The sequence below is a fragment of the Bolinopsis microptera genome, chromosome 11 (genome assembly GCF_026151205.1).
Source record: "Bolinopsis microptera isolate Bmic1 chromosome 11, MBARI_Bmic_1.0, whole genome shotgun sequence".
Taxonomy (NCBI): Eukaryota; Metazoa; Ctenophora; class Tentaculata; order Lobata; family Bolinopsidae; genus Bolinopsis; species Bolinopsis microptera.
Genome location: NC_087082.1, coordinates 17,335,651 through 17,351,591, shown reverse-complemented (window position 1 = coordinate 17,351,591; position 15,941 = coordinate 17,335,651). Strand labels below are relative to the sequence as shown.

The 15,941-nt window shown below is 41.8% G+C and overlaps 2 protein-coding genes and 1 long non-coding RNA gene across 3 annotated transcripts in view; 1 reads left to right on the top strand and 2 right to left on the bottom strand.

Moving 5' to 3' along the window:
* Positions 1-15,941, bottom strand: part of LOC134823196 (uncharacterized) — a 175,476-nt gene that overhangs the window by 21,280 nt on the left and 138,255 nt on the right. The gene's annotated exons all lie outside the window — the stretch shown is intronic.
* Positions 1-15,941, bottom strand: part of LOC134823244 (uncharacterized) — a 28,086-nt gene that overhangs the window by 1,439 nt on the left and 10,706 nt on the right. The window lies entirely within an intron of this gene.
* Positions 3,873-14,716, top strand: LOC134823099 (intermembrane lipid transfer protein VPS13D-like). The gene is made up of 10 exons (XM_063834447.1): positions 3,873-3,915; positions 4,395-4,589; positions 4,801-4,923; positions 5,406-5,529; positions 11,177-11,276; positions 11,441-11,637; positions 11,781-13,348; positions 13,467-13,635; positions 13,850-14,097; positions 14,181-14,716. The coding sequence occupies exons 1-10, from the start codon at positions 3,873-3,875 to the stop codon at positions 14,714-14,716; spliced, it is 3,303 nt and encodes a 1,100-aa protein (XP_063690517.1).

Here is a 15,941-nt window from a genome sequence, read left to right as displayed (position 1 = left end):
TATTGATATTTCTTGGCAATCGCTACTTGCGAGAGCGTAAAAATGGGATCTGACCTAATAACTCAACAACCTGAAGTCTCAAGACTTTAAAACTGTGTGCTCTACCACACTCAATGTGATGATTCTGACCATTCCAATGCCCAAGATGAACGCTTAGCTCCAATCAGAAGCTGAGATATCTTGAAATAAGTGCATCAATCGCTACTCGCGAGAGCGTAAAAATGGGATCTGACCTAATAACTCAACAACCTGAAGTCTCAAGACTTTAAAACTATGCTCTACCCCACTCAATGTGATGATTCTGACCATTCCAATGCCCAAGATGAACGCTTAGCTCCGATCAGAAGCTGAGATATCTTGAAATAAGTGCATCAATCGCTACTCGCGAGAGCGTAAAAATGGGATCTGACCTAATAACTCAACAACCTGAAGTCTAAAGACTTTAAAACTATGCTCTACCCCACTCAATGTGATGATTCTGACCATTTCAATGTCCAAGATGAACGCTTAGCTCCAATCAGAAGCTGAGATATCTTGAAATAAGTGCATCAATCGCTACTGGCGAGAGCATAAAAATGGGATCTGACCTAATAACTCAACAACCTGAAGTCTCAAGACTTTAAAACCATGCTCTACCCCACTTAATATGATGATTCTGACCATTTTAATGCCCAAGATGAGCGCTTAGCTCCAATCAGAAGCTATGATATCTTGAAATAAATGTAATAATTGTTACTTGCGAGGCTGTTATATAGTAAAATCGGATTTTTGGCGATTTCTCAAAAAATAAGTCTCTTAGGCCTTAAGTATCTTCATAGCACTAATATAAACATGCATCCTGGGCACATTTTGGTTCATGCCTGAGGTCTGTATCTCAATCAGAAGCCGAGATAATTTATAGTGGGGGTCGCGATATGGGTGCGGTCAAAAAGGGCGTGATTCCGAGAAATGCCCCACTGGTGAAAAAGTGTACCCGATTAATTAGTGTTATTTAGGACCATATAAGTCGGATTACATCGAGAAACCGAGCGGACGTCCCAATGTGAGCAGGACTTTTGCCTGGTCCAGGATTAGATGAAACAGATCCGTCTTTAACGTTTGAGTCTCTGTGCGCTTTTTGTTTTTTTATTAATCTGAGATAAGAACATACCTTGAAATTTATTTCATTCTTGGTTGAAATGAGACACGTAATATCAGTTCTCATAAAATACTGAATAAATCGAACAATTTAAATATCAAATACAACACAATATACCTTAAAAATAATAACTCAGGGACGTAAGTAGTAAAACAAATTAAGCCCTAATACTTTCAAGGCCCTACTAGGACGGACTTTATTGCAAGTAGGAACAGTTATGCACGACTCTATTTGTCAGTACTCTAATAATGTCCGTCGACCGTCCATGAAGAACCTCCAAGGTACCATATTTTATGAGCAAAATAAAATCAAAAGTCGATCAATTTTGTATATATCATTTGCAACAAATTCTGTGAAATCGAAATCAAACAACCAACAATTCAGAATACTTTGTTAAATCTTATGACGTACTGTCCACAATCCAGGATATACAAAATAATGCTGTGCTCAGGACCATACTTCAAGTTTAAAGTTCTTTTCTTAGAGTCTATCTTAGTCAGCTGCTGACTGAGTAAGTATCAGATGTGTGGTCCAGGTAGGACTCTGTGGGGGGGGGGGGGGCTCTGTGGGGGAGGGGGGCTCTATGGGGGGGGGGGGAGCTCTGTGGGGGGGGGGGGGGGGGGCTCTGTGGGGGGGAGCTCTGTGGGGAGGGGGGGTCTCTGTGGGGGGGGGCTCTGTGGGGGGGGGGGCTCTGTGGGGGGGGCTCTGTGGGGGGAGGGGAGCTCTGTGGGGGGAGGGGAGCTCTGTGGGGGGGGGGCTCTGTGGGGGGAGGGGGGGCTCTGTGGGGGGGGGGAGCTCTGTGGGGGGAGGGGAGCTCTGTGGGGGGGGGGGGGCTCTGTGGGGGGTGGGGGGGCTCTGTGGGCTACTTTTAGCGATGTTAGGTGAAAGCTGAGGACTGTCCACTGATGAGAACAGCTACAGCGGCTATCTCCACCACCAGGGTCATGTGTAGGCCTTTAAACTGAACCATTCTTAGATCTTCTGAAAAAAGTAGTCCTGTTAGAAATGGATTGGTCGGGCAATTCAATCATTCGATATTATAGGCAATCGTGATAACTGTAATAGCAAAGTAGTATTATTATAAAACAACTTGTGTATTTTGCTGTTGGTTATGTGCCTTACCCGACAAACTCAGTGGATATTATTATTCCTTGCGACCTTGCTGTGCCTCTAAAATCTACGTGGTTCTTTACGGACCAGCTTACAGCTTTACAGTTGTTTCACACCTGAAACCCAGATTTAGATTAAACTTGGTCACGTGGTAATTCTAAACCCTGTCACTTTTTAACTTCATTTATTGACATTAAATATTATATCTGGTGTTAATATTTTAATATAACTTACCCAGTAATCTAAAAAATATTTAATTTTCAGATTATTAATTATTCGTAATAGTAATGACTATCATAACATAATGAAGCGGAATATATTACAGCTACTTACTTCTATATTATCGTACTGTGAGAAAGAAGAGATTTCTTTATATCGTGCACAGTTCGCTGTATTTTACACCTTTTTCAAGTTCATACAGGGGAAATATGTAATATCTAGGTAAGGTAGTAATACAGTAAAAGATTTACCGTACCCTGAGTTACTGTACTCCAATTTACCGTACCCCAATTTACTGTATCCCAATTTACCGAAAAGCTCCAATTTACCATTCCCCAATTTACCGTACTCCAATTTAACGGACCCCAATTTACCGTACTCCAATTTACCGTACCTCTTCCCCCAAAATTGTTTTAAATTGTCCAAACTTTTAGTTTACCGCTTATAAACTAGAATTTCTAGCCGTTTACTTGGACAGTTTTCAGTTTGTTGTATTGAATAGATTTATGATCGAATTGATTGATTGGGGAGTTCCCCAATATTAAACTCAGCACTAACGCCATAAGTTTGTAAAGTTGTGTTACTTACCTATTGAAGAGCACTGAGGTGGAGGTCCGTTAGTCGGGACTACAGCACCGCTCTGACAAGTTCCCTTGCTGGCACCCTTGTGGATATGGTCTGCTAGACAAGTGAACTTTATCTCTATATCGAGGTCAACTGGCAGTACTGGCTCAGTCTGAACGTTTCCCCATGTTGAGTCGAGAGTGGTGCATTCTGAAATTATGATACATAAATTATCTACATTCTTACATTATAGTTTATACGCTAGTTTATGTCAATATAATTCTGTACTAGACTGAAGTTTTTCATGAATTTTGCCAATAAATAAAGTACATTTAAACAATATTTCCCACCGCACCGGCCACCGATTGTCAATGTGTACAACTTGATAAATTTCACTACAGTCAACAGAACAAAAGTCAACAGAACGATCCCAGCTCCCACTAAAATGTATTTTCTCACCTGGTCTTACTACTCCGCGACAGTAAACTGTGGAACCTGCTGTACCTCCGACTGCCCAGATCCAGTCTGCATCACGTGATATTGCAGCTATATTATACCAGGGAGCGTCACCGTGGTCAGCTATCTTAGAAGCACTCTGCCAGTTATCTGAACTATCTTGAAATCCTGACAGCTCCCATCCTTCTTCCTCGACCGATGAGCATTTCCAGTTAGTGTCTGTCACGAAGATTGTCTCTCCTTCCTCGTTCTGTAGTGATGCTATCATACCCCAATGATAATTAATACTTTTGTCACTACCTTTCAATGCTATCACCCTCAATGCTTCTGATGTCTGGAACGCTGTCGATCGATACCAAATTCTAAGGGTACCGTCTTGTTGTTCATGTTGAACTCCATCAAGATACACTTCCAGGACATCGTCACAAGTAGCTATCAGAGTCACTTTCCCTATTAAGTGTTATGATAATTAATAACTAATAATATTAGTTGTAATCAAGTAACTAATCTAAGCGTGCAGCTAATTTGAGAGTAAATGTTTTTGTTGTGACACCTCCTTGTATTGGATATCACTGTTGTAAAGTAAGAACTGTTAACAACTATAATAATAATGGGTACTAACCTTTATTGGCATTGGTAGTCAGTAAGCAGAGAGTCAGTACCAGTAGAAGTATAGATAACATCACATAGTCGAACTTGTTTACATCGCTTATCTACAGCAGATAAGAATTGAAATTCAAACAACTGATTGGATCAAAACACAAAAACTTTTTCCAAACTCGATATTTTTTGACCATTTTACTTCCCAGCCGATTATCTAGACCGTTAGATATTTCCAACGAAAGATTAAAACTGAAATTCATTGCACCCCCTCAAAAACCAAAAAACTTAACACACTGCCTTGCAGGTGGTGTGATCCAGCACTCCCAATCCCTCTCATTCTACGACATAAACCCCTCTACAGACATCTTCTGTGCATTCCAACTAGACGGTTTCCCCCAGTTCTACAAGCTCCAGTTCCCTTATCTCGGCACTTCAACTTCCCGTAAAACCTTCATGACAAGCGATGAGAAGGATAGGAAACTACCCATACACGTGAGATGTGAGATAGTCAGCAAGTTCTGCTGGAAGATTGTGCTGTATGTGAAGTTTGTGGTGGTCAACCTTACTGTCTACCCTCTCGTATTCTCTCAACAGAAGTAAGCCATTCATGTTTTACCATGCCTTTTGGTTATTCGGTTTATATCATTTAAAGGATGATAAAAGATGCTCTTTTACCATAATATTGGGTACCATAACCCAATCTCCCGCAGCATGTCAGTATGAAGCTCACGAGGCTGCGAGAAGTCTTCATCCCCTTATGTTTGATTACAGCAATGAGACACATCCTCAACGCTTGAGCAATGAGCATACGCATTGGCAAGCAGTATCGCAAGGTATCACGACCTGTTTTTCAGTCTATATCTCATTTGAACACTATATCTTTTATTTATTCGCCTTGGCCTGTATTGAACTAATTGGAAGACTAAATTGCCGAATTTTTATACCAATCTGTATGTGATAACTATTAATTTAGTTTTTTTAGTTTAGTTTTTTAACTATTAATTTTGTTTTTTATCATTCAAATACTCACTCTATCCAGGTAAGACCTCACTGGAGTGCTGGTATCGACCTTGCTAAGCCTCTGGGGCTGGTCTCTCTCAAGTGTGCCCAGGGGCAAATGCGGCCTGACAAAGTAAGTCATCTACTTATATTCATGCCATTTTGGTCTTGAAGATTTCGCACCATTAACTTCGCTGCTTCGATTTTGCTAGCCCTTAAAACTTAATCTAATGAACAAATCTGTTGTTCCTGATAGTATAAATTTGCAAAATAATCCCTTTACTTCGTTGGGATTATTTACACCTAATGTGTTCAGTGGGAGCGGGTCTGTTCTCTAACACCACAACAGTGAGGATAGTATCTAGATACCATCTAGAGAACCACTCTTCACAACGGCTCCTTTACGCTCAGTGGTACCAAGTCAACAACCACACTCTCATGTGAGTACTGACTTTTGGGAGGGTTTATTTTTCCGTTCTTGCCCCCTCCCCCTCGGCCCCTCCCCATCGGCCCCTCGACCCCTCCCCCCGCGGTCCCCCGGCCCCTCCCCTTGGCCCCCCCGCCCCCCGGCCCCCCTCCCTTTCATATCATTAGTGATGTTTGGTTTTACTGGGTAGGAAGTTAAGAAATGAATGGCCATAGACGGTTAAATTAAACAATTTTGAAACTTCTTTTTTTAATGATAACAATGTTTCATTGATTGAAACGATATGGGGAGAATTATATCTTCATTGGTTAAGTTGAAAGATGGCACGAATACCAAAATGACCGACGACAATTATGAATCAAAGATCGCAAGATGGTCGTTCTACCTTAAGGTTAACTACAGACAGCTCCTTCTGGAATCAGACAGGAGGAATAAGTCACAGGATAAACAAGATACCGGTCGCGGTATGGATACTGACAGATAACTTAGAGCAGCTGATACTCACCACTTGCTTCGCGTTATTGTCAAGTCTGTTCGTTAAAGAGTTATTTGGCCAGTGACCAGTGACAACTGACAAGGCCAGTGACATTAGCCATTACCAATGACCATCTGTCTCTTCGACAACAACAATGATAGGTTTAAAAGAGGTCTAGGATGGCGGAGAAGTCTATGAAAACGTAGCATAGAGTAGCTGCAAATCGTGAGCTTTCCCCGATTCTTGTCTATGAAGATCCTGGTCGGCTCTCAGATCGTGAGCTATGGCCCCGTAAAATGATGACTAGTGATATGAGTGTCATGTGATTGCGCTGAAAGCTGCGCTGAATTGGCCTTTAGCACCACCCCGTACTGTCGTATACCCATCCTATGACATTAGGGCGGACCTTTCCCAAAGAATGGATGGCAAGTCAGAATAACAAGTACCAGCTATGTAGACATTAAAGCCGTTTCGTGCTTACACTGAACTAAATTGTTACAGCTCCCTCTGGCATAAGACAGGGGGACTAAATCACATAATATACAGGATGCTGGTATAGATACTGAGAGAAAACATAAGATTTGCAGTAGATCGTTGGCTAAGATTATAGTTCTGTAAAAGCAAGGAATAAGGATTGGTAAGACGGATAGTTCAACAAGTCCTAAACTTCGACTATGTCGAACTAGAGTACGGTACCTGGACTTTAGTTCGACAGGGGTGATTTCTATCGAACTTTAGTTGTCGAAGGAGAGTACGTGTCGAACTATAGTATGTGAATCATATGACCGGTGACAAATGACATATTACATATGACCAGTGACCACGTCATCTCTCAACAACAATGATATGTTTAAAATACTTTAAGCCCAGGGCCACAAGGAGTTGCAACAGAGATCTTCAAGTACATAATATAAGGGCCACATGTGGCACACCATTAGTTTAGAGTGGCCGCCAATCGTGAACTTTCCCAGATCATTACCCGAGTTATCTTTATCTGAGAGCCAACCAGAATCCTCATATTAGGTAACCTACCTCGTACGAGGATCTGGTTGGCTCTCAGATCGTGGCAATGAGCTGTGAGCTATTGCTCCGGAAAACCACCACCCCGTACTGCGTCCTCTGTGAGTACCGTTGAGCTGTGATGTCAGGCCTAATGATACTCACTGAAGTTTCTTAACATGAGCTATGGACCAAGATGGTGTAAAGAGTAGTGAGCGCACCAGGAAACACAGCCTGTACTATCAATTTTAAACTATAACGATAATAAAATAAATGTGTGTGACCACGCTTTTAGCCCTGCATACAATTTTCATCATTAAAATCCCCAATAAATAATCCCCATTCCCCCTTTTTAATGTTCATTGTTCAGGTCTCACTTCTTTACTGAATAATTGTTTACTTAGATCGAAATTATTATGATTTTTCTTATAATAAGTAATGGTATCAATACTAAATTAGGGGGTTACACATCTATAACAATGATAGGTTTAAAATACTTTAAGCCCAGGGCCACAAGGAGTTGCAACAGAGATCTTCAAGTACATAATATAAGGGCCACATTTTCCACACCATTAGTTTAGAGTGGCCGCCAATCGTGAACTTTCCCAGATCGTTACCCGAGTTATCTTTATCTGAGAGCCAACCAGAATCCTCATATTAGGTAACCTACCTCATACGAGGATCTGGTTGGCTCTCAGATCGCGGCAATGAGCTGTGAGCTATTGCTCCGGAAAACCACCACCCCGTACTGCGTCCTCTGTGAGTACCGTTGAGCTGTGATGTCAGGCCTAATGATACTCACACAAGTTTCTAAACATGAGCTATGGACCAAGATGGTGTAAAGAGTAGTGAGCGCACCAGGAAACACAGCCTCTACTATCAACGTTAAACTATAACGATAATAACATCAATGTGTGTGACCACGCTTTTAGCCCTGCATACAATTTCCTCATTAAAATCCTCAAGAAATAATCCCCATTCCCCCTTTTTAATGTTCAGGTCTCACTTCTTTACTGAATAATTGTTTACTTAGATCGAAATTATTATGATTTTCCTTATAAGTAATGATATCAATACTAAATTAGGCCGGGGGGGTTACACATCTTAATAATATATTCCCATTTCCCACGAACAAACACCTCGAAATAGTAGAAAAGTCACCAAGCCTCTTATAGCCAGCGATCGTCATCATTTAAAATCGATTTATTTTAATTTACGTTCATGACCGCTTATACGCCCTGTTACAACATGCTTCTCAATTCCCACCAGCACAGAGGTCCCAAAATAGTTCACACACCGAGTTAGAGCGCTCCGTATCGATTTCAAAGCCACGCAATGAGGAGGCATGGAGAGGTTATGTCTGGCCGGGGGCAATCACTTAACGTGTATAAACAGTGTAAACAGATTACTAAATCATCGCATATCTCCAGTTGTGGTTGTTTGTTTTGTTCCGGGTTTTGACCTGAGTGTACTGTAGAGACGATTTTCTGTTCATTTCTCCAGTAACCAATAAGCGGTAAACGGTAATAATTGGCATAAACCATCGTTATGTTTTCTTTCTATTTTTTGGCGGATAAATCAGAAACTAGGCATTTGCTTTTCAATTGTAGTGACTACTGTATTAGTTTACGAGTTTTCTCACAGCAGGACTGTTTTCTTTCGTGCTTTTTCAATGTAATATCGGGTCAACTTCAAGGTTAACAGTATCTACCGTATTTTCTTTGTACATACAACTTGCCGTGTTAACATTAACAATATCTACCGTACTTTTGATGTGGTACCGTGTAAAAAGTACCTACAGCATGGCAAAACATCCATCGTTCAACCGAGCTACTGTGCCATGCCCGAGCATCGAAGTTTGAATATACCGGGTGGTAAAATTCGTGAGATCGACAGTCTTTTGAACGCGGTGTACCTTCTATAAATAATATCGTATCAGAATACGCATTATTATTCGATAACCTGTCATCCAAAAAATATTCTTGCAGTACAGTGGTTCCTATGGAAATATAAGGTTGTTAGCAGCTACAAGTATAACTTCTACACGAATCCGGACTCCAAGATGCCTTCTTCATGTGTGGTAGGGGGTTGTACACACAGAAGTGGTCAGAACAGTAAGCGGCCTGGACGACAGTTTTTGATATTTCACTGCGTTCCCACAGACGACAAAATGAGAAAGAGATGGGACCTGAGGATAAATCGACAACCTGAACATGTTTCGAAGACCAAAATGAAAACTTACAAGGTGTGTTCGGACCACTTCAGTGATTCAGATTATAATTTTGGTGATTTTAACTTCATGAAGACAACTGGCTACAGAAAACGTATGAAGCTAAGACTTCGGGAAGACGCTGTTCCCAATACCCACCCAGAAAGGGACGCATTGGGGGTGCAGTCCTTTCGGAGCAAGACGATATTCCGAGCAAGAGAGCACGAATAAATCGGCGGGTGCTGAAGGAAATGCACGAGTTTAGATCGTCTATAGACACCAGTGCGTATCCCTACACAGTGCCTGCGGCAAACAGTAGTGAAGATTTTGCGGAAAATGAAAACGAAGCTCCCAGCCAGGATACTTCGGAAATCCTCACGGTGGATCAGGATCCTAATTTGAACGATGCTCCAACTGAACATGATAATATTGATAGTGAAGATGATATGCATTGGCTTCCTGATGATGGAAATAGCTCATCACTATCAGACTCCGATTCTGACTTTGAAACTTCTGAATCTGACTCTGACTCTGACTACTGCCCCCCTTCCTCCCACCGTCCACGAATCAAGCCATCTGGACCCCGGAAGAAAAAAGATAAGAGGAAAATCTTAACTGATTTTTGGTGGGCGATCGTCTCCGTGAACCAACTACTTCAATTGTTCAAATGGTGTCCAGAATGTGGGAGTAGTGCTAAGGTCTTGGACAGCTATACCGTGTGCCTTTCGGTGACGATAAAATACGTATGCTCAGGCAAACTCGTACACGAGGGAACGTGGATGTCGTCTTCAAAAGACCACAAAAGAGGATTATCGACATTTTTATCCAGAATTACAGCCGGGTTCAGATCACCCAAGTGATAACGAATGGGTCGACCCTCCAGCATATGAAAGTGACGAGGACCTGGAGCTACCCGAGTCTGACAACTCTCTGTACGCTAACATAAATCAAGACAGGCTTCATCGTCCCGTTGAAGAGTGGTGTTCATGCGGGGAATGCAAGCTGATGGACACAGAGAAGGAGCACGTTTGCTGCAACGAATCGCATTTCATTACTGCGCATCGAGGAGAGCATCGGTGCATCAGCCAGGTTGGGATGTTTAAAGAACTTGTCGTCAGTGAGGATGGACTAGTTTACAGTAGATACATGTATTCTATGAACATTACAGACCCTGATAAAAGAGATAGGTTTCTCAAGAAGAAGTTGAACCAAAAGGAACTACGCTTCATGGCATATAGAACCTTTATCAATATGCTATCATGTCGAGATTTCGATAGGAATGTGAGGTATATTTTGCCTGCATGTGTTGTCAGCCAAATCAGGGCAAAGTTTCCGAATGAAAATGGAGAACCCTACACAGGCTACGTTTCGCTCAAGTCGAAAGATGGGCAATCGTTGCCCTAGACATTGTAATATTACATTGTATTATCAAATTAGTAATTACGTTGTCAATAACAGTACCAGAACAATAGGAAAATGTACTTTTCCTGAAAAAAAGTATTGACATTTCTTTTTCTTAAATTTCTGATATAATGTTCCGTATTGGCATGCTTGTTTACAGTAATGAAATGCAATTATTATTCACCGCTTCCAGCCGTAGTATTGTGTTGTGAAGTATGTGTTGGCCCGACTCCAGTGAAATCGATGCCTCCTCATTTCGTAATACCGCTCTCGCGTGCGTGTTACTCCGGGTCTATTTACGTGCTACAGGGAGGGGTGGCGGAATTCTAAATTTAACCTACTTGTAGGATGTTGTATCGGCTACAAGCTAACTCTAAAAATTTGCAATTTTTTTTCGGGTGCCCAAATGACAACCATCGCTTTAAGAACTATTTTCTTGTGCTGAGTTAGTCCTTAATCCTTATATACCACAAGATGATATCCTGTTTAGAATTGAACATTTGACTCTTTACAATTGGTCCTCTAAAGTGCTTTATCACTTTTGTCGCCCCCAATATCTAGTCCACAATCCCCCAGGGCTGAATCCTCAGACTGGACTCCAGACAAAGAGCCAGTTACTGAGGCTGCTCCAAACTCTATCATGCCCTTCTCCTGGCCTCGTAACGATCTAGATCAGGTCGGTCATTATTTAAGATTTTTGCCTAAACTTTTAAAAATAATTAACTATTCCTGTTTTGTGGTATAATCTTAGTTACCACTAGTTACCACTAGTTACCACTAGTTACCACTAGTTACCACTAGTTACCACTAGTTACCACTTGTTACCACTCACCCCCTCAGCTACTATCAATATGTATTCCTGACGTGGTAGACTGTGAGTGGTCGGGTGGATTCTGTATAAACAACCCACAAAGCAGTGTTGTATCTATGAGAGGGACCGGAGGGAGGAAGATATTCCTCCAGTGCACTGTGGTGTTGCAGCGGAGCTCTTATCATGTCGTATTCTCCGACTTCAATGATCTCCCTACCCCTTACCGGTAAGGAATTGATTTTATCAGAAATAGTTTGAAGAAGCGAAAGCTTCGGTTGCATAAGAACGTATCATTAGAGTTAAGATCCAGTTATTTTAAACACAGGATCGTCTTTATTTCAATTCAAACGCAAGGAAATACTTTTGCAGAATAGAAAACCACAGTCTGGTAAGCGTGGAGTACAGACAATCAGAGAGTCGGTCAGACATGTCCACATTACAACCTGGTAGCTGGTGCCCTTATCACTGGGATGAGCCCGTCTTGAAACCCCACGAACTAGATCTAAAGGTGACGGGAGGTGAGCCTATGAAGGTGATGATAACACCCACCCCCTACACCCACCTCTCTGCACTAGTCTACGAGAACGCAGTTTACCTGACACTCTCCGACACCTGGAAGGGAGGTGCCCCAGCTATGAGGGACATCCCCCTCAACCAGCTCTCCAGTTCCGGATTTAGAGCTATCAGGGTGGACGAGAAACTAGCCAGCTCCAGCAGCAGACTCGTGCTGGACGTTCCACAGGGGGTTCAGGTGCTTGTTAAGCAGTACAACCCGCACTCACTTAGTCAGCTGTGGCAGGTTAAGGAGTCAGGTCAGCTCATGCACTTCAAGACCAAGTTATTCCTGGACATACCAGGCAGAGCTCCCAACCCTGGCACATACGCCAGCCTGATCGTGAAGCCTCCTGACGAGAACAGGCACCAAACACAGTGCTGGAGGTTCCGGGATAACAGCTATCTAACCTGCAAGCTGTCAGGGCTAGCTGTTTCACCTCGCAACGGTCTACTACATGACGGATCTGATGCTGTACTAGACATGGTCAGCAAGAACCCTCCTCACATCTACTTCCACAAGCGCCGACCAGGTTGTGGAGCCGTGCTGATGACCACCTCTCTAGACGGTCCCACGGTGGTTATCAAGCTACTGGACGCTGTGGCAGGAGAACAAACTGTCTACACGGACTCCACCTCTAAAAAGGAGGATGTTACCAAACCCTTTCAGCTGCAAGTAAAGTTACTGGGAGGTGTAGGCCTCTCTATTATCAACCACCTCCCTGAGGAGATATTGTATCTCAGCATGACTGGGCTGTCTTTAGACGCCGAGCTGGCGGGTAACAAGACTACTGTTGTTTTTGATCTGCTAGGATTCCAGGCTGATAATCAGTGTAGGGAGGCACTGGTTCCTGTTGTTATCTACCCGGTAATGAGGGATGGAGAACATACAGTACACTTCAGGATGATCAGGGAGGTTAGGAGCGATGGCAGGTTAGTCGTGTACCCTGAGGTCCAGGCTCTGTTCGCAAACTTCAGCTCCCAGCTCGACGAGGTCTTACTTCTGAAACTCATACAGTTTTTTGAGATGGCTGGGGATGTAAATAAAGACGACCCAAAGTACGATCCAGAAGCGGAGTACAAGTTGAGTACGAGGAAGTTGGAGTACAATCCCGTGTTAGTTGAGAGTATGTTAATTCACCAGACCCAGGTTAATGTCAGTCTGATCGTGGCTCCAGTTCTAGAGGACGACCTCAAGGACATCCACACAAGATTAGGAATGAGATCTTATCTGAACTTCTCCGACGTTACTTTTAAGCTGAACAAGTACCATACCAGTAATGTGATAGCAGCTACTAGTACTATAAGGGACAACATCATACGACACTACAGGGACTGCGCAGTTGGACATAAACTCAAAATAGTCCTCAACTCAGAAATGACAGGTTTGACACTTTACCTTCTACTTGATTTCATCACTTTTACCTCAAATTTCATTGTTTCTACTAGTTACTACCATGATAACGTAAACTTTAACAACCTTTCACCCTCACTTCACACCAGGTAACATGGGAGGGCTGTTTAACGATCTACTGAGTGGACTCTCAGTGGGGCTGGATGGTGGCATGTCAGATACCGCCAGTAAACTCAGTTCAACTGCTAGTACTGTCTTAACGTATGTTAGTGGAGATGATGCTTTCAGAGCTGACAGAGACAGACTTAGAGCTTCCAGGTAGGAGACTGTTTTCTTATTTTTGTTTTTTTGTGCGTCTCTTTGTCTTCTCGTGTGCTCTTTCCTATTCTGATGCAATCTCTTTTCTCTACTTTTTTTCTTTCCAATTCCCTTTTTGTATCATATTTATATTTTATTAATGCAGTCGATTGTGGAAGCAAACCAAATTCTCATTTCTCCGAATTAACCAAATAACAGATCTTGTTCCCGACAGATACCAGAGTTCAAGTGCAAGTCTGAGAGCAGGATGGCAGGGGTTAAGAAGTGGACTTATCGGAGGGCTTACCAGCATTCCCAGTTCTATAGTGACAGGGATTAACCAAGACGGAGTGACGGGGGCAGTGACCGGACTAGCTAAAGGTCTCATTGGAACTGTTGCTAAACCAGCTGCTGGTTTACTCGACTTTGCCTCAGGGACTACACTGGCCATTACGCAGAGTACTCGATCTAGTCACAGTATCGGTAAGTTTATTTCTACTCAGCAACCAAACAGTCTAACCATAATTTGGTGTTAACACGTTTTGTTTTACAATTACAATAAACAGGAAGAAACATAACGATATTCTTCTTCTTCTCAGGTGAGATAAAAAGAATACGGCTGCCTCGATGTTGCAGTGGAGAGATCCTGGCAACATTCTCCATAGACACAGCACAAGGCATGGCTACTCTGTGGAAACTGAACCGCAAGTCACGTGAGGAACAGTTCATTTCCCGGTGTGTGGTGAACACCCGCCTCAAGATCCTGGTGTCCAGTGAGCGAGTCAGACTTATCGAGAGAGAATCTGGAAACAAGGTTGTGAAGGAGATCATGTTAGACTCGATAGGACAGTGCGTGTATGCTCCCCGGAATAACGGTGGAACTACAGAACATAACCTAGCTATACAGATCTACGATACTCTGCCTCCACCAGGTGTTTTTAATATGGCTCCTGACTCTTGTCCTAAACTCAACTGTAACTCTCAGAAAACCAGCCTCAAGATCAGTCAGGACATTCAGTATGCTATTGATCTGAAGAGAGAGGCTGCTTTTTTAGTTAGTGGTGGTAAAACTTTCAGTAATAGTGGAAGGGACACAAGATAGCACAGTTTTGTAGTCGTTTAATTGATAAATTAAATGGTTAAAATTCTATGGTTTAACTTTATTAGTGTGTTACATGCAATCTTAAAAACGTGTTCTTGTAATTAATTGGTATTGCCAGCGCAATACACGGTTATGTCAATTTTCTTCTAAAGAATTAAAAGTTGTGAAATCCATTAGAACAGTATATAAATTAAATATAAATTATGATACTGAGTGAAAACTGTTATTAATGAGGTCTGATCGTCATCTTCTTACAGCGTTCGATGTCTGTGTGAAGGTAAAATGGTGATATCCTCTGGATCAGGCAGAGGTTGAGTGTTATCGGGAGTATTTCTTTAGTAGTGGAACAGCAATACTAAGGTAATGGGACTACCGCAGTAGTCCCATTACCTTAGTATTGCTGTTCCACTACTAAAGAAAACTGTTATTAGTGAAAACAACACCTCACCCCGTGATACCGATTTGCTTTGACATTGTCTGGAGTCTTCTATAGTAACCGATCCTGTGGTGGCATCTGATATGGGCTACATCAGACTTGGTTCTTCGTCATGTCGGTGAATTCCTAATTTCTATAATAGATTGTGATTTATTATATTAGAGCTTTTCAGCTAGAATTGAAACAATTTCTTCGTATTATAGAGCTAGGGCTGTGGACTAGCTACACCTGGTTAAAAATTTTCCATCCCATTACATAATTGATAATACTCGATAAATGTAATAGATTTGTAGTTTTGTAATTAATTGGTAATCGTGTTGTTATTGATCTAAAAATCGGTTCAATTTTCCCCTCATTCTGGAAATGTATTAATTGAGTCTGTCTAATTATTTATTTGATACCGATAAGATTTCTATAGTCTATTATATTCGTAAGTTGTAAAACTAAACTAATTTTTTCCAAAAGAGCCAAATTAAAATAGAAGTTTTACAATACTACGATAGAGCTGTAACTGTAGTTTAAATTAGATCACGGTCTATTATTGTAAAGAACGGTTTTTATGTTGTTTTCTACAGATAGATAATAAATATGAGTTGTTACCGTTTATTTATATCTTTATGGAGTGTCAATAAACCTTTTTTGGACACAAATATAAAGTAACGAGTTAGTTTTCATTGTTTCTTAATCAGTAATAATCAAACCAAACTTTTCGTCTCATCGTAAGAAATAACTCCAGAGCTCTTTATCTTAGATTCTTAGGTATGTTGGGCAATGCTTATAAGTTTATTG